This window comes from Nelumbo nucifera, chromosome 6 (assembly GCF_055504915.1).
Source record: "Nelumbo nucifera cultivar China Antique chromosome 6, China Antique-T2T, whole genome shotgun sequence".
Classification (NCBI taxonomy): Eukaryota; Viridiplantae; Streptophyta; class Magnoliopsida; order Proteales; family Nelumbonaceae; genus Nelumbo; species Nelumbo nucifera.
In genome coordinates, this window is record NC_142654.1 from 3931154 (window position 1) to 3954512 (window position 23359).

Genomic DNA, 23359 nt, shown 5'->3' on the forward strand with positions numbered 1-23359 from the left:
CACCAACAACTCTAATTAAAAGTGATTTGTTATAAGTAGAAGGGGCTACTAGAAAAGATAGGGGTAGATGAAAAAGGACATGAATATAAGTAGTAAAAAATGATTTAAGCACCAATAATTTGATAATGACTATGGCTTTAAATGTAACAAATTGGCAAAATGGGCTTTATGTAATTGACCCCATATAATTAGGATAAAGCATGGATGATGATGATGATGACAAGGTGGATAATTTCAAACAAAATATTTATAAGTGCAGTGTTTTCAACCCACCGTTGACCCGGTCGGTTGAACTGTCACCTAGACAAGATTTCGGGTCTAGTTCAGTCAAGACCCGTTAGACGGTCAAAAACCATTCAACTCGGCCAGTTCAACCATTGAGTCGTTCGACCGATCACTGGGTTGTGGGTTGCATACTCAATGTATGCAAACTTTCAGAGGCCATAACTTTGCACTCTGATGTCCGATTGGGGTGATTTTTATTTTGGGTAACTTTTCAATATTTATGCGTCCCAATGTGTTGTAGGCACCTTGCCTTGCTATTTTCGCAAAAGAAAAAAAAAACATTTTTTTTGCCTCAAATTACAATTTTTAATATTTTTATAAATAAAAAATTAAAAACTAAGTTAAAAAATATAGATTAAATATAAAAATACATATAACATATCTAAAACATATTTATACATTATTTATTGATAAAATATATATTTATACATATATACATATGCATATAAATAAATAAACTTAATACATATATATGATGATGTAAAACGATCTGAACCGATCGAACTGATGACTCGTGACCTAGAGGCAAAAATGGTGTGGCCTCCAGGTCAGTTTTTAAACATTGGATAAATGTTAGCCCACACTTACATCAATATTAAAGGGCTTGGGCTCATGAATGGATATTGTGACATGACAAGATTCTATAATTAACTTTGCTAACTAATCAGGCAAAAATAATTTGGGAAAATGTTTATAGCTTTTCATTGGAAATCAGAAATCTGCATTGGACCTGTCTATACTTCTCCAAAATAATTTACCTTCAAATAAACACGGGCAAGTTGTTGACAGCAAAACTTTCCTCCTTGCTCTCAATTTCCTTCAAAAGAAAAGCTTTTGTCTCCCCCACTTTTCAATGATTCAATTTGAGATGAATGGGAGTATGGCCCGAGTTTGGATTTCCTCATTGAATTGGACATCATAGCCCTTGCAACGGCCTATCATGAACATCTATGTCTTCCATCGGGAGATGTTCTTGTGAATTCTTGCCTTTATTTTCCATTACCAAAATTAAAAATATTACCTTGGTTTTTGTGAAGTATTTTTTAATAGAATGTAACATTAAGGTTAACGTTTATAAAAGGCAATTGTCTAAATATTTCATATGGGGTGTTCTGCCATTTGAATTGTTTTCTCTTGTCAGTTTTAAAAACAAATCAAAACTATTTTGTTTTAAAATAAATTGGTTCCTAAAATAAATCACATAAAACATCTTATTGTTGTATATGTGTTTTTTTTTGTTTTCAAAAAAAAAAAACACAGAAAACATGCTATTGGAATATATTAAAATACATGTTTTCAATTGATTATTTAATTTAATATCTTGTTCCATAAAATTATATAATTTCTAAGTAATGTTTTTTTGTTTTAAAAACCATTATTTTTGATGGTTTGAAAACAGCATAAATAGAACAGACTTATTTTTTTACTTTTCAAAACAAAAAAAAAAAGTTCAATACCACGTTTTTTAGTTTTCTTTGTTGACGTGGCAATTCCAAAAATAAATGAAAAGAAAAGCAGTCATGGTGTAGAATGCCCCTTATCATTTAAAGAAGTTTGTGAAACTTTTATTCTTTAATTAAAATATTCCTATTTTTGAATTTGCTCCCTCTCTAATTTTGAGACGTAAAAATATGTAATTGAACTAATACTTTTCACCTTATTCAATATCCTATCATTATCTTATACTTAAAATATCAATTCTCATTTTATTTCATTAAATAATTTATTTTATATATTTTTCCCATGGATCAATTATATTAATAAGACCGGGATACAATGCTTTTTTATGTAATCCAATGAGGCTTGAGGTGCAGGGGTAGACCAAAAAGGGTATGATTGAAATATTAAGAAATGATTTAAGTGCTCATTATTTCACAATGGATATGGAAGTGTGAAATAGAATTCATGTGGTGGTCCCATATCGTTGGGTTAAGGTTTGGATGGTGATGATGATGAGATATAATCCAATACTTCCAACAATACAAAACTCATATATTTAAACTAACCCAAAAGCAAAATTGTTCTTCCATTGAGGTGGCAAGTAATCAATTTAACCATAAGTCAAACCATGATGGCATAGTTTACATATAAACTCCTTTCAAAATAAAAAAATAATTACAAAATTTTATGCACAACTTAATTATGTTAAAAAAAATAAGAGCAATAAATAATATACAAAATTTTAAAAACAACCACAAAATGGAATTGTTTTCCTGTTTGGTGGCAAGTCACGAATTCAACCCTTTTTGCAGATAATGGATAGCTAGCTCGTCATGTAAGTTGGAGGTGTGCTGAGGTCATATAGGTCTCTTAGGTCGCGAATAACTTGGGTAGGATGAACATGTCGAAACCATTGTGTGCCAAATCGGTCGCATGCTTCGAATTCATTGTACTTAGGCCTCGTAGCCTCGTAGGCCAAGCTGACAAGGTGCCATAAAATGAGGTCCTTACACTTGTGTTGTTGAAGTGTCATAATGCGTTTGTATCACCATGTATATGTGATGGAAGGGAAGATTAGCCCTCATCACATTATATAATGCAAAATATTATATATGACTATTGTCATATTATAACATTTATATACAAAATATAAAATATAAAAGGAAATTGTCTAGAATTTAGCATGATTTTTTAGTATTTTTCTTAAGTTTACCACAACTTTTCAAAATATCCAGGGAACTCCATGTCGGTGACGGTGAGTTTTTGTTTTGAAACTCACCATCCATTAGAGCACCTTAGTATTCATTGACAGAAGTTGTCTACATCAGAATAACTACATTTTTCATGACCAAGCTGCCTTTAAATGGCGAGTCAACCATATTAAACATATTTTTATGACTTAAACAAGGTTCAAAGTATTGTTACGTATCGGCCCGTATTGACCGATACGTATCATTCTGGGACCCTTCCGATATGCCCATACAGTGGGTGTATTGGGGGTCTGACCAATTCAGGGGATGGAGGGATCCTAGACCGGTTCCCCTGAATTAGTTTTGAAAAAAAATAAAAAAAAGTAAAAAAATAAGTATTGAAACGCCCAATACACCCTTACCGGGATTATCAGGCATATTGATATTTTGAACCTTGGACTTAAATTTCCTTAATCATTCAATTTCTTTATATATAAAAGATTTCTACTCGTTGAAAACGTTTATAAGGAAATTGAAAAATGGGTTTTGGGCGAATAATAGGAGGGGTAATTATGATATATTACAAAATGAATTGAGTATACCTGAACGTTTTGAAAAGTTAAGAGAAATGCTGAAAATTTATGATAAATTTTAGGCAATTTCTCAAATATAAAACATAAAATGAAATAATTATATTATATATTTAAAAATAGGGCATATATATGTAAATATGCACGGGCCGGGATTGGACACAAAAACACTGGCTCAAGCCGAAAATTTCCGGGCCGGGCTGAAAATGATGATTTCTCCACCGTAACATGCATTGTTGAGTTCGTAAGTTTGTGCAACACCTTACACCTGATTTCTTCCTCATCTCCCAACGTACAATGTGGGGACTTGACAACTTGTTACCGAAACTGAAAAAGAAAGTGGAAAAGGTGGGACCATGGAAAGGCATGTCCGATTTTACTGATAGCGGCATGTCTTTTCGTATGTCTATAGGGCAAAGTACACGACGACTATACGAGAGCTTTGATTACTGAAGCATTTCCCCCATCCTCCCACGGTAAAGGTACGATACCGGAAGAGCTTTGACTGGTACCGTCTAACCGCGAATCCTCCTCCTCCATAAATCGACATTGCATTAAGGCAAAAAGGCACTTTGCTCGAAAAATCGTGTCTCACTGTCTCTGCATGCGAAGTATCTTTCCTCTCTCGCAACTCACCTAAGCCCTTCAATGGCGACTCCGAGCTCGCCTGATAACCTCGATGAGAAATCGACCCTCCAATGCGAATCGGATATTAAATTCTCTGTTCGAAGGAGAACAACCGCCAACACTCTTAAAACTGCTGCCTCTGATTCGTTTTCCAAGACCTACGTTTCTGAGATTGATAGCCTGGTCAAGGAATCCTCCACTGATTCCGGTACCGTGACGACCTCGGATGAGGAAGTAAATCGGATTGGGAAGGACGATGATGGTAGGAAGGATGAGGCAAATTCGTCGAGTAACGGAGAAGATCGAAGACACGGGCCGAATGTTGTCGTCAAATTTGCCTATCGAGCTTCTACTCCGGCACATCATAGAGTAAAGGAGAGTCCTCTCAGTTCTGACGCCATTTTCAAACAGGTTAGTGTTGCTTTTGGAGCTTGTGTTTAGTTAAACATCTGCACAGAATCTCGCTTTTTTCCTTCAGTATTCCGTGCGGGCCTGAGTTTAATGACTTTTTACGTTCATGGATCGATTGGGGCTTGAAGGTTTATTCTCCAATAGGGGGACGCGCCTTTTCCTTCTAGAATTCCCGTTTATTGAAAAAAAAAAAGAAACTCGTACATAGCTTAAGCAACCATGCCTGGTTCTCTGAATAAGGTTTACTCTCCAATAGTGTTTTGGTATTTCCCCTAGAAGTTTAACGGTATCCATGTTCTGTGTTCTCTCTCTTTATTTTCTTGCACATATGTTCCTTATGGATTTTGGATTTCTCTCATAGTCTCATAATTCAAAGATAGAATATGCCTTTTCCTCAACGAAAGGGCAAGATCTTCTATCTGTATTTATATTTATTTTTGATGATTTCCTTCTCCCTTTACACATTTCCAGTTTTTCTTACTTAATTCAGTTTTTTTATGAGTACCAAAGGTACTTTACATTTAAAGTGGTTAATGGCATGTGCGGAAGGGCTACGAACTCAGTTCGTATCTTCTTGCTGAAACAAAATATAATACATGCTGCTAGTATAAAACGTGTATATACCATATATTAAGGGTAAAATGGTTTTGTTAGTTTTTTTTTTTTTTTTTTTTGGTTTGAACCCGGGAACTAATTATATTCGTTGCAAAATCATAATCAGTTGAACCGCTAACTACTAGTACTAGCTCATTATGTGGTTACTTATGCTCTTCATAAGCAGCTCTGTTCCACCTATACATTTTGAAGTTGTGAGAGGTAAATGTTCCATTTTATATGACCAAGGGGTTACTTTTCATATCATGGTAATGACGTTTTAGGAATGATATTGTGGCTTATGTGGGTGTGAAACCTTTTACCATCTTAACTACAAACATTTAACTGTATTGCACTTACTGTTGAGACAATTGCTATGAGAAATTGATGCTTTTATGTATCTTTTAAATCATCTTGAATTTGTACAAGTATTTGGTGAAACGGTTCATGAATTAACATCACATTTATACTAGGTAATCACATGCAATTGTGTGATTTAGAAGCAACTGAGCACCAATTCTGCTGTTGAATCAGTTTATATTTAGACAAATATACCAATTCTTAGAGGAAAAATTTCCTTTATCCACTTGCTGATTCTTATTTGACATTTTGCAACAGAGCCATGCAGGTCTCTTCAATCTCTGTATCGTGGTGCTTGTTGCTGTTAACAGCAGACTTATCATTGAGAACCTAATGAAGGTTTTCCCCCTTTCACCTCACAATGTTATTCTATTAGGAAAACATTTGCAATTTTGACATGGTCTTTCCCTTTGTTTTCCCCTTTCCTTCTTCATATAAGCATGTCTTTCTTGAGGTGATGCTGTTCTTTTGGGCCTCTAAACTTGGATGTCTTATCATTAATTTCTGTCTGCAGTATGGTTTGTTAATGAGGTCTGGTTTTTGGTTCAGTTCAAAATCACTAAGTGATTGGCCACTTCTTATGTGCTGGTAATTTCTCTCCAACTATCATTGTTGATTCACCTAATCCAAGTGCAATGCTTCTCTGACATGAGATATGTTATACTTTCGATTTCAAATTTGCAGTCTGACTCTGCCGATTTTTGCACTTGCTGCATTCGTGGTTGAAAAGTTGGCAGAACACAGGTTTATCTCTGAACTAGTAAGTGATTGTGTGACATTTATATCATTCATTTTCTCTATGTGCTTTATTATTACCGTTTAATAAACATCATGAAGACTATCTGTTATTCATTTATAGAGATATTTTTTGTAGTCTGAATTCTGAAATTGCACTTTGTACTGTGCTCCTTTGGGGTTGGCTTATCCCAACTATATGGGGTTGGCTACTGCTTTGGAATTCCCTAAAACATATTTTATTTCTTCAGCAATTAGTTCTGTCCGTATGTTGGGCATTTCCTTGAATAGAGCCCAAACTAAAATCTGTTCTTTGCATGAATTCTGACCGTCTTACTGGAGGCTTTTTAAAATATGAATTGAAGAGGAAAAAGATGTGTAGCAGCCAAAGATCAGTTTGAACTACTTAGAGGAAAAATGTGCATCCATGATCCTTAACTTGAGGAATCCAGATGTACTGGTAATAGTAGGTACTTTGATATTATGGAATTTGGTAATATTATCACCCACTAGTGCTAGGCAGGTAAATGGTTCAGTATTAGCTACCATACAGGTAGGCAAGGCCTATCCAAAGCTTTCTCACCTCACCATGGATTTCTAATGCTCTATCTTTAAATTCCAAATAACTCTTGTTGCTACATATGACTTGGTCAATCTGAAAAACTTAGTGCATCTTAATGCTTAACCATAAGACACTTCTTAATTTGGTATTCAAAATTTTAGTTGCTTTTCTTAATTGGCATCAGCGAGATTGGGTTACATAATAGGGTGTCACAAGGTTTCTAAGACTTCTTTTTCAGAGTTGATGCATTGTTCACTAAGAAGCTGATTTCCATTTCCTTCAGGTTGTTGTTCTTCTTCATGTGTTAACTACTACTGCTTCAATCATATATCCAATATATGTGATTCTCAGGTCAGTTTTATGTGTTCTTTCTTTTATGTTCTGTTTTATTATTTTTGTTGTTTTTTCTTATCATTATATACTTATAGTAAACTGATTTTCACACAGGTGTGATTCTGCTGTTCAATCTGGTATCACATTAATGTTTTTTGCTAGCATTGTGTGGTTAAAATTGGTATCTTATGCACATACAAACCATGATATCAGGGCACTTACCAGGCCTGATGCTAAGGTACCATGGGATTCACTCCCTTTCTTTGATATAATGCATATCATGTAACGTGTCAATTCAAAATTATAAAATTTAAAGTTTCAATAAATTGTAAAGATTACTTTTGTTGGTAACAGTTGGAGTTAGGAAATATCTGGAATTCATAGAACATCCCAGGGAGAGGCGTGAGCTGCAGCCCCTCCTTGAATCTTACAAGTAAACTAGGAAAGAAAAACAGGAATCACAGCTGAGCCCAAAACAATTCTTCCCTATTTACCCCTTGCTTGGCTAACACATCTGACAAAGTATTTGCTGATCTCCCCACCCATTGTACAATTACCAACATATTCCTTGTCAACCAACTGAATTTTTTCATTTCATTCTTGTAATGCCACATAGCCTCTTCAGGATTTTTCAACCAACCCACCACCACTTTGGAATCCCTTTCGATTATTAGGTGTTGTACCTCCAGCTGGTTTGCAAATTGCACCCCTTGTACAACAGCTAATAGCTCTGCCCTAATGGAGTCCCCAATTCCTAAGGGACCTGAGTAGAGCAACGAAATCTCTCCCTTCTCATTTCTCAAAGCACCCCCCATGCCGGATAATCCTGGATTACTCATGCTACTTCCGTCAAAGTTCAAATTCAGTGAGCCTTCAGATGGAGGAGACCAGCTTGTAATTGATTTGTCCTTTAGGGGTGAACACCTCGCTACTTCTGACCAATTTCTCCAAAGGTCATTAAAGGAGAATTAGTTTTCATGTTGCCATATATGGTTATTTTGCATTCTGCAACTCTGCTGTGTCTTTCTGGGTAACATTTCTTTCAACTCAACATTGTTTTTTATTTTCTTTTATCTAGCATCAGAACAAAAGCTTCTCTCTCGTTAATGTGTAGGAAGAAATCTCTTAAAGAAGTTTGCTTTTGATGTTAGGGTGATGTTTCACTCAACTTTTCGAATGTGGATTGTTCTTATAATGTCAGCTTCAAGAGTTTGGCATATTTCATGGTGGCCCCCACATTATGTTATCAGGTAATTAATCTTTCCCCACCCCAAAAAATGGAATTGTATATTGTTCAACTACTTTATATACAATTTTATGAATTTACGTGCATGAGTTTGAGGTAAACAGAATTCATTGCTCCAAAAAGGGGAAAAACCTCCTTTTCAAAAGATGGTATATGGTTGGTGCAAACTACTAACTAGTGATGTGGAATGAAAGAAAAGGATTAAAATGTACAAACTCTATCACTTAAGTAACAATGGCATAACTGACATTTTGGTTTATTCATTCTAATGAACCGAACTGAACTACATGTCATAACCGAACCGAACCAAATTCAATTCAGTTTGGACCCATTAGCAAAAAAAAATAGTGTATTATATTTTTATGAATATATATATTAATAAATAAATAATATTATATTAATATATCAATACACATGTATTATTGGTTTATTTGGTTGATTTTTTTTGCCAAATTGAACTGAAAACCGAAGTTTCTTAAAATTTAAAACTGAATCGAACTGAATCAGCTTATTTGGTTTGGTAGCTGAATTTGAACACCCCTACTAATGGCTTGTATTTGCTTTAATACTCATCTGTCTTCACCCCCGGTGGGATGAGTCATCTTCTGCCATATACATATGGATACATGTACATCCCTATAAATAAATATGTGTGCACCTATGCATGCATGTACACCCAGCCAAACCCATGTATACTTGAAATAGAGGTTGAAGGAAACCCCATGCTAGTAGGGGGTTGGATGGTGAATAATTATGAGGGCCCTTGGATGTACAGGCAGGAATTGAGGGAGATTAGGAGGCTAGCAAGAGAAGTTGAGGCGCTTTCAAATGGGTCAATGGATCAGAAAATCCAATGGCAGATACTTTAGGTAAGCAAGGGGGTGTCAAGGGAGCATTTCTTTTGGGCTAGCTTGTATAAACACAAGGAAAAATGGGGGTAGCCCCAGAATGTGAGGCATGTTCTATTCTTGTAATTACCACAACAGCTGAAATATTATGCATTCTCTTTCCTTGACAGTTACTGTACTTACTGCTTCGAGATTTTCCCCTTCATTCATCAATACAGTTATAGTTTACCTTTTCCTAAAAAAAGAAAGTGAGGATGCAAGTGATTTATATTCTACTCTGCTTTCTGATGCAGTATGGTGTATTTGCATCCATTCTCCTATACCAATCAAATAGTTTGATCCACAAGCAGAAAGGATAGAGAAATTGATTTTTAATGAGCATATGGTGGTAAATATGTCCTCTAACCCTCCACCTCCCAATTGTTCATGTTTCTATAATTCTATTAAGAGTCTAATTTGTCTGTCCCAGGCACTGCCACTTAATTATTCCCCACGACAGCCCCTTTATTTCTTATTGTCAATGGCAGAAGCTATCCTCTTAATGTCACACATGCTCCTAGAAACTTATTCTATTTCCCCTCCCAATCTCATACTGTTTTCTCTTTTTAATTCCCAGAAGTTTGGACTTCTTTTACACATTTTTATTCCAAGATTTATCCCATTCCTGACATCATTTTTCATTCTATCCCAACTTCAGTAACCACCCTTTGCTTTCATTACCAATATCTATAAGATTGGGAGATCAATCATAGAAGCTATCTTTCTTTTGTGACAATTGATAGAAAAGTTCAGAGAGGAAAAATTAGATCTTTATATTGGTGTTCATTGATCTATAGAAAGCATGTGATAGAGTACCTAGAGAGATATAATATGATGGGTATTGGAAAAGAACGGAATTCCAAATAAGTATATAAACCTAATTAAGGAATTCCATGAGGGTGCAACAACCAATCTTAGAACACCTGTGGGAGAGACATCAGATTTTACTGTTATGATGTCTTCACCAAGGTTCAGTACTTGGCCCTTGTTTATTTGCACTGATCATAGATAAATTGACTAAACATATTCAGGAGGAGGTCCCATGGTGCATGTTGTTTGTTGATGACATTGTTTTAATTGATGAAACTAATAAAGGATTAAATGTAAATTTAAGTTTGTGGACAAATACCTTAGAAACAAGAGAGTTTAAAATAAGTGGAACTAAAACAAAACATATGATATGCAAATTTAATAATAATGGGACTGCAAATCAGGGTGCACTTGGATTGGAGACCAAGAGGTAACTCAATGTGACATTTTTTGGTACCTTGGTTTGATATTTCATAGCAAGGGAGAGACTGAGGAAGTGAGGAGGATGTCATCCATTGAATTGGAGCAAGAGGGGCAAAATGGAGGGGTGCATTTGGAGTTTTATGATATATGTGAATACCACTTAGATTAAAAGGAAAATTCTATAAAACAATTGTAAGACCAGCTATGTGATAGGCCCCAATTAATGCCAGGAAGAGGAAAGGTCAACAATCAACTGGGGGGGGGGGAAATAATTGAACAATTAATCACATGAGGGCAATTATAGCTGGAGGGAATAAGGAGAGTCTTGGGGCATTTATAGCTATGTTAGTTATGAATAAGAAGAGTTTTTGGGCATTTATAACTAGGCCAGTTGGGCATTTATAGAGGGAGTCAGTTATGCTATCAGTAGAGTATAAGAAGGGGCTTTGGGGGATGGGGGTGGTATGTTTTCTTTGAGTAAAGAATATTGTGAGTGCTTGGGAGAGCCGGCGGTCTCTCGAAGAACCGACCAACTGTTAATGTTTTCTGCTGAATGAATACTAGTTTCTTTTGTTGATGTTCGAGTGTGTGAACGCTGCTGTAAGTCTGTGAACTACGTGTCAAATTTCTGGGTCATTTGTGGAGAAGAGACGACATTGTTGGAAAGCCTTGAAGGAAAACAAGGAAAACCAAGGTTGAAGCCTCCTTTTCCAGCTAAGGCAGGGCTATATGGATGTCCAACAACTGTTACAAATGTTGAAACTGTGGCTGTTTCCCCCACCATGTTAAGGTGTGGTCTTGAATGGTTTGCTAGTTTTGGCAGGAAGAACTATTCTGGGACAAAGCTATTCTGTGTCTCAGGCCAAGTGAATAAGTCTTGTACAAATGAAGAGGAGATGAGTATTCCATTGAAGGAGCTGATAGAGAGGCACTGTGGAGGAGTTAGAGGTGGATGGGATAATTTGCTTGTAGTGATACCAGGGGGTTCTTCTGTTCCACTGATTCCAAAGCACATATGTGATGATGTGTTGATGGATTTTGATGCACTCCAGGCTGTCCAAACGGGTTTAGGGACAGCTGCTATAATTATGATGGACGAGTCAGCTGATATTGTGGATGCGATTGCTAGGCTCTCTTACTTCTACAAGCCTGAAAGTTGGGGGCAGTCTGTGGAGGATCATGGAGAGGGCTGAAGGTTGGAAACGCGAAGCTGGAGAAAATAGACATGCTTCAAGAGGTGACAAAGCAGACACACCATCTGTGCATTGAGCGATGCTGCTGCTTGGCCTGTGCAGGGACGTATCAGTACGCGGTGTGCGTCCATCCACTATTCCTGGAGCTACTGGTTTGGGAGTTCTTATTCATTGGCTGGGCCTGCCTGATTTTGAAGATTCTTGGGAGCCTTTTGACTTACTTCGAGACCAGTTTCCTCATTTTAACCTTGAGGACAAGGTTAGACTTTGGGCGGCGGGTAATGATAGGCCCCAATTAATGCCAGGAAGAGGAAAGGTCAACAATCAGCTAAGGGGGGGAAATAATTGAACAATTAATCACATGAGGGCAATTATAGCTGGAGGGAATAAGGAGAGTCTTGGGGCATTTATAGCTATGTTAGTTATGAATAAGAAGAGTTTTTGGGCATTTATAACTTGGCCAGCTGGGCATTTATAGAGGGAGTCAGTTATGCTATCAGTAGAGTATAAGAAGGGGCTTTGGGGGATGGGGGTGGTATGTTTTCTTTGAGTAAAGAATATTGTGAGTGTTTGGGAGAGCCGGCGGTCTCTCGAAGAACCGACCAACTGTTAATGTTTTCTGCTGAATGAATACTAGTTTCTTTTGTTGATGTTCGAGTGTGTGAACGCTGCTGTAAGTCTGTGAACTACGTGTCAAATTTCTGGGTCATATCACTATGCTGGAGTATAGTACTAAGTAGTTAAGAAACATGCCTAAAAGAAATTTGCATCTCTTTCGAGTGACTTCTGGCCGCTTTCCTTGTATCTCTTCCTTTTTATTTTAATATAATCTTTTTATTTATTACAAAAAAATGAGTATGCTGAGATGGATGAGTGGAAAAACTAAATAGGATAGGATCAAGAATGGAGTCATTCGAAGGAACCTAGGTATACTGAGTGTCATACTGAAAAGCGTCATAAGTCTCATTCCCCTTAGTGACATAAGTCCACCCCTATCCCTATTGGCTTACAATAACCATTATATAAAATTTTCCTTTTAGCCTAAGTGATATTCCCCTATTAAATAAGACTTTGGATGCACCCCATCATTTTGCCCATCCCACTCTTGTTCTATGGGCACAATCCTCCTTGATCTCTCCTTTGTTATGTATTATCAAACCAAGATAGCGGAAGAATATGACCCTGGATACATGCCAAAATTTACCATTGCATCAAAGTCAAACCCATTTTCTCATACTTGCTTCCAAGTTCTATGGGCAAAATCCTCCCTGATCTCTCCCTTGTTATGGACTATTGAATCAAGATAGTGGAAGAATATGGCCCTGGATACTCTCTTCAAAATTTACCATTGCACCAAAGTCAAAACCATCTCTCACTTGTTTCCATGTTTTTACCATTGTAACAAACAATGGCCTTTTCTATAAATTAGACATCATCAGCCTGAACCCTTAAATTTGTTCCTTGTCCATAATTTTTTATCTACTCTTCTAGGTATGATGCTTAGTATGTTTAGGAGTCCTTAGATAGGGAAATGAGTTGACTTATTCCTGATAGATCCTCTCTCTAGTCTAACTGCCCTTTATACCTAATAGTCAAGCCACAGTCCCATAGTTTTCCAGGATTTTATTTGTTTATTTCAGGTTTTCAGTTCTTGTTCATCTTTTATTTCTCCTAGTTGTTGATTTCTTGAACTGCAGCTTAAATCCTAATATTTGTTTAGGTCTCATTATAGGATTGCCCTATACTTAGTCAGGGTATTTATCTCCCTCCTCCACCCTATCATTTTACATGGGTCTTCCTTAATAAACTACTTCTGCTGTTAGTAGTTATGTTGTGCATTTCTTGTTTCTCTTCTACATGATCTATGGGATGAAAAATCTAGGCTTAGCAGTTAGTGGTCGAAGTTTCACTTATTTATATTTTTTAATTGATCATTTTCTCTTGCTTTCTGTAATTGATTATTTTGAGCTCACTCCCCTATTTCTTGTTCCTTTTAATGATACATATCCGTGGTATTTATGACCTCAGCATGCATATGTCCTGACTCCTGAGACCATGTATTTACTTAATTCTTAATCATTATTTGTAGCCAAGCTATCCTCGTACGACATGCATACGGAAGGGTTGGGTGATCCGTCAACTTGTGAAGCTTGTAATATTTACAGGAGTTATGGGCTTTATTATAGAGCAAGTAAGTTGCTCCTCGATATTTTATGAAGAAGTTTTCTGATCACTTCCTTTTTGATTTCAATTTACATAACAATATTTCTTATATACTTCCGGTGGAAGGACTTTGCAGTATATTAATCCAATTATCCAGAATTCTCAACATCCTTTGAAAGGGAACCTACTATATGCCATTGAGAGGGTCTTGAAGCTATCAGTTCCTACGTTGTATGTATGGCTGTGCATGTTCTACTGCTTTTTCCACCTTTGGTATGCCCACCTCTCCTGACACAGTTAAGCACTTCATTTTATGCAATTGGGAGGGTATTTTTCTTCCTTATTAGTTGTTCTTTTTTTGATCAATAACAGGTAGCTTTCATTAATAAAACTTAAGATTTAAGTACAGGTCTCCCGCTGGTTTTGTGGAGTCTGGAACTTATCTCTGCGATTGGGGAATTTTGTGGGGGTTTTCTAGCCACAGATGACTCCATGGATGAGTTGGTGATGCGTGAATTGGTGAGAGGTGTTGAGAGGAGAGATTCTGACCATGGTGGAAGTAAAGGTGGGTGAAGTCGTGTATGCTGTTCATATCTGGTTAGAACTGAAACCATTGGTGAGGCCGGCAACAAATTTGCACAAATCGACTAAGAGGATGACAAGGGATGAGTCGATTGCAAGCTATAGGGAGGTTTCCTTAGAGGTAGAAGAGAGGGAGGAGTTGGTGGGTCTGTTTTGGTCGGACAAATAGTGGGTATCACATAGGAGGCAATGCTGCTTGTCGGTTTGGAGAAGATGATAGAGGAACTGTTGATTTGAGTCAAATGGGAAGGAAAATTGGACAATGGAGAAGTCTATAGCATCTGACAAAGAACTTCATTGTGGCCAAGCGACCAGGTTCAAATTTCAAATGATTTGAGAGAGGGTTTTTGGCTGAGTAGTAAAGAGGAGTTAAAGGCATTAATAGGGGAATGCTTGTTGGGTTTGGGGATTCTAGGTGGTTTGGGAAAAGATGAGTGGGTCGGATGGCATACTCGAAACTTTAAACACAAGGGGTGGCCCAGGGGTCAAAATTGTAACTGGGAAGGGGAATGTGAGGTTGGGGGGGGGTCAAATGGTCAAATGCTTTGGCCCAAGGCCCTCCATCTGTTGGGCCTCCTAGGAAGGTGCATTTTGTAAGTTGAACCTCTAATTTTAAGCTAGGCCATTGGTAGAACCAAGAAAGCTCAAAGAACTTTTGGGAGAAGCTTGGAAGGGACCTAGGGGCGATCAAGATTTTAGAAGGAAGGAACTCCTAATTGAAGCAATAGGGGATCCAAAAAGGGTCGATTGCGGGAAAAGGGAAAGGATTGATGATGGAGGAAGAGGACTCATCAACATATGAAGAATTGGTGGAGGTTGGCATTTTGGGAACTCCAAAGTTCAGAGGAAGTCCTAGCACCTAAGAAACCAATATTGCAATGGTGAGTTGTGGAGGCTTGTAGGGGGGAGGTGTATCTCCTGTACAGGTTGTGGAACTGGCGATGCAAGAGAAGTGGAGAACAGGAAGGGGTGTAAGAGTTCCCAAGAACTTGCTATTGTGGAGTTGATGATGTATGGTTCCCAAGACATAGCTCCACTGGAGGAGGGGGAGATTTCAGAGGATGGGTCTGAGATGGAGGAATGGACGTCGCAACACTGGTCTCAGACATTATTTGAAGGTGAGTTAATTTCGAACTGGGTGCTTTCCAATTACCAAAAGTTTGGGGAATTCCTTGGTGTCTTAATGGATGGTTTTGAGAAGCAGATGGAATTCATGATGGAGATTGAATACAGGATATTACAGGAAAGGGGGAGAGCTAATGCCAAAGGTAAGAAGAATGCTATGGGGAAAAAGGAGTTGTTAAGGCTTACTTGGGTCTTAAATAATAAGGTAGTATAGATGAAGGGGGTAGGGGGAGGAGAAAAGGAAGATAAGTCAGGAAGCGGTTGGGTGGTTTTAGGGGTCTCAAGGGGTCTTTCCGGGTGGTGATAGTTTCTTTATTTCTCTGTGTTGCGATGAAGGTTTTATCGTGGAATGTAGTCAATGTACGTGACTTGTGCTCGGGTCAAAGAAGGGTAGTCATCTGTTCATTAATCAAATTGCATAGACCAGATGTCGTCCTGACTTAGGAAACAAAACCAAGTAGCGTGGATTTTTTTTTTTTTTGATCAATAACAAAGATTTCATTAAGAAATAGATAAAGATACAAGGGGGAGATAACCTTTCTTATCTCCCCCAACAAGAAACAAAACAAGCTAAAACATTACAGTTGTGCCCAAAACTATGTATCCCTGTTTACCCCTTGTTTTGCTAACCCATCAGCAATGGAGTTAGCACACCTCTTGACCCAATTTACTTCAATTTCCATGTTTCTGGTTAACCACTTGAATCTCTTCTTTTCATTGCTGTACCTCCATATCCCATTTTTATCTTCTTTCAACCACTCCACCACCAGCTTGGTGTCCCCTTCAATGATCAACTTTTGTAAGTTTAATTCCTTATCTCTCTGAACACCTTCCAATGCCACCAAGATCTCAACTCTAAGAGAGTCACCAGGTTCAATTGGACTCAGCAACAAGGCAATTATTGTCCCTTTCTCATCTCTTAGAACACCCCTAATACTCGATGGCCCTGGATTGCCAAAACTGCTTCCATCAAAGTTACCGGAACTCACCGTCGACCTTATAGAGATAGCACTAGTAAGGGGACAAACAACTCTTTGGTCTTTTCTTTTGAAGTAAGTCACAAGTGTTGATTCTTTCCAAGTATGCTTCCCAACAGAAACTTCCAATCCTAGGCAGGATAGGTTTACTCCACACCTCTTTAACAGGGAAGGATGGGCCCCCACTAGCTACCGGAAGGGTTAGGGCATTGAAAAAGGAAGAGCAAGTAAACAACCCATGAGGAGTAGGAGTCCATATTCTTTTATCTGGTTGAGAAGGGTTCAAATACACCCCATCAAGGATGCCCATCAAAGACAAGGTATTATTTATTTCGGAATCCCTAATAGCCCTGCTCAAACCTAGATCCCAATTAAACCCCATCCCAAAATTAGAGGGGACCAACAAGGTAGAAATAGGCTCATTTTTGTATGAAGATAATGCCAACAATGAAGGAAATTGATCCTTCAAGGGGGTAACCCCTACCCATACTTGTTCCCAAAACTTAATAGAGTTTCCAGAATGTACAACATACCTGGTCCAAGGCAAGAACAAAGGAAGAATAGCTTGGATGGATTTCCATGGAGATGCTCTTCTAGTCCTTGCTCTAATTCCAGTGTCCCAGCCATTTGCCACTAGCCCATGCATGCTCACCCCTACCTTGGCCCATAGTTTTTCTTTCTCCTCGGGAAGTTTCCATAGCCACTTACCTAACAAAGCTGAATTCCTTATCTGCACATTCCCAATTCCCAAACCTCCTAACCTTTTGCTTTTACACACCACCTCCCATCTAGCTCTATGATCCTTTTTTTCCTCCCCCGGTTCCCAAAGACAAAGAAGGTTCCTCATTAGGTTCTGTAACTTCTTAGCTATCCTCACTCGGGATTTTAAAAACTAACAAGAAATACACAGGTAGATTAGCTAGAGTGGATTTAATTAAAGTGACCCTTCCTCCCATGGATACCTAGAGTAGGGTGGAGGCTTTGGTTGTCAAAAGTGTATGGAAGGATGTGTAGTGTGGGTGCAGATGTTTAAATGCTTCTGGAACAGCAAGGGGGATATTGGTAGTTTGGAACCTTAACATTGCCACAGTTTGTGATTCTCTTGTTGGGGAATACTTTGTCTCGATTGAAGTGTCAGGGGCAGGAGATTTCAAGGGGATTATCACTGGGGTCTATGGTCCTAATGAAGAATTTGAAAGGCATGCGTTTTGAGAGGAACTGGACAGGATCCGGAGTAGGGGTAATCTCCCCTGGTGTATAGATGGGGATTTCAATATTATCAGGTTCCCACAGGAGAAGAATGGGGCTTTGAGGAGGACTACGGGAATGAGAACTTTCAGGGAGTTTGTTTATAGGCATGGTCTGGTGGACTTACCTTTGGCTGGAGCTAAGTTTTCCTGGACTAATAATCAGGGTGATCCTACCCTAGTTCTTAGTGTTGACTGAGTGGGAAGAAATATTCCCTAACCTATATCAGGAAGCTTTGCGCAGACTAGTGTTTGACCACAGACCTATTCTGCTATGGGGGGTAGGGTTTGAGGAGAAAGCTAGAATAGTTTTAAGGCAGCAGTAGAAGTAAAGAAAAGAGAGTTGTTAAACACCATTGAAGAGCTGGACAAAAAGAGGAGCTTGTGAACCTTTCTGAAGAGGAGAAAGTAGCCAGGAGTGAGGCTAAGTCTTGTTTTGATAAGGTAGTCTATCAGGAAGAGATAAAATGGAGGCAACAGGCTAAAATCTCTTGGCTGAAGGCGGGCGACAGAAATACAAAGTACTTCCATGCAGTAGAAAATTGTCGCAAAAGGGAAAAAACTTTGTAGAAGCTGCAGGTGGGGGAAAGATTTAATTCCTGAGATCATCACAGGTTCACAGGGGGGCTTCCTGCCAAGAAGGTTGTTGTTAGAAGGTGTCTTAGTTGCCTATGAACTGGTGGATTTGAAATTAAGGAGCGGGAGCAATGGGGTGGTCTGTAAGATTGATCTGGAAAAGGCTTATGACCACGTAAACCGGAGGTTTCTCAACTCAGTTTTGCAGAAGATGAATTTTGGACAGAAGTGGAGGAATTGGATCAGTGTGTTTATCTACTGCCAAATTCTCTATTCTTGTAAATGGGTCACCCTCTAGATTTTTTAAAACCTTGAGGGGTCTCCGGCAGGGAGATCCACTCTCTCCCCTGTTGTTTATTTGCATGGTGGAGGCCCTAGCTAGAATGACTAGAAGAGCTTCGGTTGAAGGATATATTGAAGGTTTTTGAGTGGCAGAAGGAGGAACAGAGGTTCCCTTGATACAGTGTGTGGATGACACTTTGTTTTTTGTTCAGGCTGAGAGGAGCAGTTGATTAATCTTTGGATGATTCTGGTTTTGAAGTGGTTTCAGGGTTATGGGTTAATTTCCAGAAGAGTGTGATCTTTCCAGTTGGGGAGGTCAATAACATCCAGGAACTTTCTTTGGAACGTGGATGCAAAGTGGTGAAGCTTCCTTTTAGTTTTCTGGGTCTTCCAGTTGGGGCAAAATGCTCCTCCAAGTCCATTTGGGACCCAGTTGTTGGACTGGAGAATAGGTTAGGGGGTTGGAAGTCCAGGTACCTGTCCAAGGGAGTCAAGATTACTCTGTGGAAAAGCTCACTAGCTAACCTGCCTATTCATTTCATCACTGTTTCCAATCCCAGCCCAGGTGGCTGAAAGGCTGGAGAAATTAGAAGGAATTTCCTTTGGTGTGAGAAGGATGGTGAACATAGAATTCATCAGGTTAAGTGGGAAACTATTTGCAAACCTGTAATAAGGTGTGAGAAGTTTCTGACAAGTTAACACTGCTCTTTTAGGTAGGTGGCTTTGTCTCTTCAATTCTCAACCCCAAACCTTGTGGAGTCAGCTGATTGTGGAGAAGTTTGGTACTAGAAACAGTGGTTGGAATCCTGGGCCTACTCCCTCTTCTGCTGGTTGTTCAGTCTGGAAAGAGATTGAGAAGGTTTATCCTAATTTCTTTCAAGGGGTGAGACTGAAAGTAGGAGATGGGAGAAGGGTAAGATGCTTGCAAGACCCTTGGTGCAACAGCTCTGCTTTAATAGAGGTTTTCCCTTCACTGTTTCTTATAGCTGAGGATAGGGATGCTATGGTGGCAGATCAGTTTGAGCGGTGTGGGAGTACAGGGTCTTGGTGTCCTAAATTTGGGAGACATCTCAATGACTGGGAGCCAGTTTTCAGACATGCTAGCATTGTTCCAGCTACTTCAGACTCAACAACCACACCCAAATCAGCAAGATAATAGATTCAAGTGTATGGAAATGGTCCAGTGATGGCATTTTCTCTGTGAAGTCCTTTTATAAGAAGCTGGCTGCTGGTGGTTCTCAGGCTTTTCTGTGGAAAGAAGTATGACCCCCTCACATTCCATCAAAGGTCTCCTTCTTGGTTTGGATGGAAGCTCATGGTAAATGTCTCTCTAAAGATCAGATGATCAAGAGAGGTTTGGTACCGAATTCTCTGAACTGTGTCATGTGTAACAAGGAAGTCGAGTTTGCTGATCATCTCTTCATTCATTGCAATGCTGCTCATAAACTATTCAGTCACTTCTGTTCCCTACTGAATGTCAGCTGGTGTCTGCCAAGTTCTTTGCCTGATTTATTACTCTCCTGGAAGTTGCCGGGCTTAAGTGGTTGGGGCAAGGTGCTTTGGAATGCTATTCCTCACATGGTGTGCTGGGTTCTGTGGAAAGAAAGAAATGGAAGGATTTTTGAAGGAAAGTTTTGCTCTTTAGATGATGTGGTGGTTTGGGCTATGGCTACCCTGTCTTTTTGGTTGTCTGCCAAGGATTCCTTCAAATATCCCACATCATCAGTATTTTGATTATGGCACTTTGTTTATCTAATTTTAAAGTATGTCTCTAGTATTTAGTCTTGAGAGCCTAGTTTTTTTGGGGTGGCTTCTGTGTATAGTTGCTGGCTGTACATGGAGCATACTGGACAGATATATGTTTTTTGTTTGTTACAGTATAACTTCACTACAATACCTTACTTCTTTCTCAATAAAAAGAAAAAAAAGAAAAAAAAAGAGAAAATACAAATTTCCTTTGGGGTGGGAGTGGTTTTAGGACTGGGCTCAACCATATTACTAATTAGAGATGGAGTTTAAAGCATGCTTTTAGCTGTGGCTGCCTGGAAGTATGGGGGGCCATAAAACCCTCTCATAAAACTCAACTAGTGATGTTAGCTTTCTTTTGTTGCAAATTTTCTTTTTCTTTTTTCTTTGAGACATTTTAAGTTGAGATACAATGTTGAATAAATAGGTTGAATATACTTGCTGAGCTTCTTTGCTTTGGTGATCGTGAGTTCTACAAGGATTGGTGGAATGCAAAAACAATAGAAGAGGTAGCATTTCCTGTTTGATAGCTTGCATTCCTTTGTATTGATTTTTCAATATTTCTTTAGCTGAACTGATTTTCTTTGAATTACTGTATTTTCCGTTTACTTGTTTTGCCATTGGAGCTGTCTATCAGTACTGGAGAATGTGGAACATGGTATTACCTCTCTACTACCAACTGTTTTGCACTTTTCAATTCAGTGGGATAAGAAAAATCATCAGTTGTGTTGATCTATTACAATTTGTTCAACTGGTTTATTGATTCAAAGTAGTTTCTTAGATTTGTTGAGGATGAAAGTTTAATAGTTTTTCCTTCCTGGTTACATATAATGCCTAATATGGATATAGTTATAATATTGTACCGTTTTTTCTTATTTGCTACAAGGGGCTAGCCCATCCCCCAAACCCATAAACCCTACAACCCAGGTGCAGGCAGGATTTGATCCCAAGTCTCTGCTACAACCAGTAGTAGACCTTACCAACCAGCCGGTTGGCACCTTGCTATAATATTGTACCTTTTACATATATTGTATGAATAAAGACCAAAGGATCCTGTTTCTTTTGCTCTAAATTTCTTGCGAATTTTGTTGTAGATGAGCTCTAGTTGGCATGGTTATTAAACTTATAGATATTTCTGTTATGAATAGGACATGGAATGTTTAAATGGAGCTATATTCATGTATTATGAATATGGTCCTATTTGGGGGAGGGGTAGAGGAAAGCTTCAATTCAACCTAATTTAAATACTCTACTAAACAATGGCTAGACAAAGCAAGATCTTAACTTGGGCCCCACACATGTAATTTTGTAAAATGATCAAAATACCTCTACTACACAAAAATGCATAAATAGTTCAAAAATTCCAATTTTGACTTCTTAGTTCCCACAAAACAGACATTTGAAGAGTAGGATTGACCCTCTAGAGGTGGATTGATCAGTGTTAAACACAGAGCAAGTGGAGCTGTTGGAGAGAAGATTTGAAATGGAAGAGATTTGTGAGGCAGTGTTTTTGATAAACAGAATAAAAGCTCCAAGACCAAATGGGTTCACTATGGCCTTTTTTCAAGACTTGAAAGGGGTGTTTGATGTAATAAAATAAGATGTGAAAGGGGTTTTTGATGAATTCATTGAGAGGGAAGGATTAATGCAGGGCCTAATGCAACCTTTATTGTTGTGATTCCCAAAAGGCCAAGGGCTTGCCATCCCAAGAATTTTAAACCAATTTGCTTGGTGGGAAGCCTATATAAGATCATCACCAGGGTGTGAGAACTAGGGTGGTTTTTCCGTCTTTAATCCCCCCATTTCAAGGAGCCTTTGTGGAGGGGAGGCAAATAATAGACCAAATTCTTATTGCTAATGAATGTATGGAGGAGAGGAAAAGAAGTGGCAGAAAATGACTAGTGTGTAAACTAGATCTAGAGAAGGCCTATGGTGGATTGGTTGGCTAAGAGAGGACTGAGACAAGAGCACCCACTTTCCCTCTTTTTATTCATCCTCGTAGTTGATGTGCTAAGTAGATTGATCACTGGAGTGAATAAGAATAATTTGATCAAAGATTTGTGAAGGGGAAGATGATGAAGAGTATCTTAGGAACCTCATAGGCTTTTCCCAAAGCTTTGAAAAGAAGTCAAATCTGAACTGCCTTTGGGAGGGAATCCTAGGGCTGGTGACTTTTGGAAACCTGTGTTGGAGAGATTCACCAAAAAGCTAGCCATGTGGAAGAAAAACTATATATCTTTATGGAGGGAGGATTACTCTAATTAAAGCTACAATGGCCAATATTCATAAAAAAAAAGCTACAATGACCAATTTACCTATTTATTTCCTTTCAATGTTCTGAATTGCAATGAAAGTGGCTAGGAAATTACAGAAAATTATGAGGAATTTCCTTTGGGAGCCAGGTGAATCTAAAATGGACCATTCAGTGAGACGGGATTTATTGGGTAGGAGGAAAGAGATGGGAGGGGGGAGGGGTTATAGGTAACATGTCCTTAGAAACTCTGCTTTGTTTTGAAAATGGTTGTGGAGATTTCCTCTAGAACAGGATAGGCTGTGGCACAAGGTAATAGAGACCATACATGGGCAGTCCAGAAATGGTTGGGATGCTTCTGTCTCTTCTACAACCTCCTCTGCCTACCCTTGGAAATCCATAGTTGACTCTCTTCCCACCTTTAGGAGCTTCATAAGATATGACGCTGAGAATGGCCTTAAAAGTTGGATCCTAACTCCTCTAGAAATGGGGATTCTTTGCTCAAGGATGGGTTTCCCTCTTTGTATGCCCTCTGTAATTATAAGTTGGATCCTAACTCTAAATTCCTAGTATACTATTCAGGTGGTTTTGTTTGGGGCGTTGAATTTAGAAGAGGATTAACTGATTAAGAGAAGGTGAGTTTGTGTCTTTGTTGGATCTGCTTGCCATTTTGGAAGTCTGTTATCTAGATTCTTCTTGTTCTGATAGTAGGGTTTGGGCTCTT

At 38.5% G+C, this 23359-nt stretch overlaps 1 protein-coding gene across 3 annotated transcripts in view; it reads left to right on the forward strand.

Annotated features, from left to right (window-relative positions):
• Positions 1-4020: 4020 nt before the first annotated feature.
• TAG1 (membrane bound O-acyl transferase (MBOAT) family protein) overlaps positions 4021-23359 on the forward strand; it is a 29475-nt gene continuing 10136 nt past the window's right edge. The window contains exons 1-11 of one of the 3 annotated variants that reach the window (XM_088889750.1): positions 4021-4543; positions 5756-5836; positions 6012-6085; positions 6182-6257; positions 7078-7145; positions 7242-7365; positions 8279-8377; positions 13776-13877; positions 13986-14122; positions 20812-20893; positions 21022-21042. In XM_088889750.1, coding sequence (XP_088745876.1) covers positions 4154-4543; positions 5756-5836; positions 6012-6085; positions 6182-6257; positions 7078-7145; positions 7242-7365; positions 8279-8377; positions 13776-13877; positions 13986-14122; positions 20812-20893; positions 21022-21042 — 1254 coding nt within the window. In that variant the 5' untranslated portion in view covers positions 4021-4153. The remainder of the gene's footprint in view (positions 4544-5755; positions 5837-6011; positions 6086-6181; positions 6258-7077; positions 7146-7241; positions 7366-8278; positions 8378-13775; positions 13878-13985; positions 14123-20811; positions 20894-21021; positions 21043-23359) is intronic. The other 2 variants (XM_010243969.3, XM_088889749.1) reach the window with 2 other exon arrangements.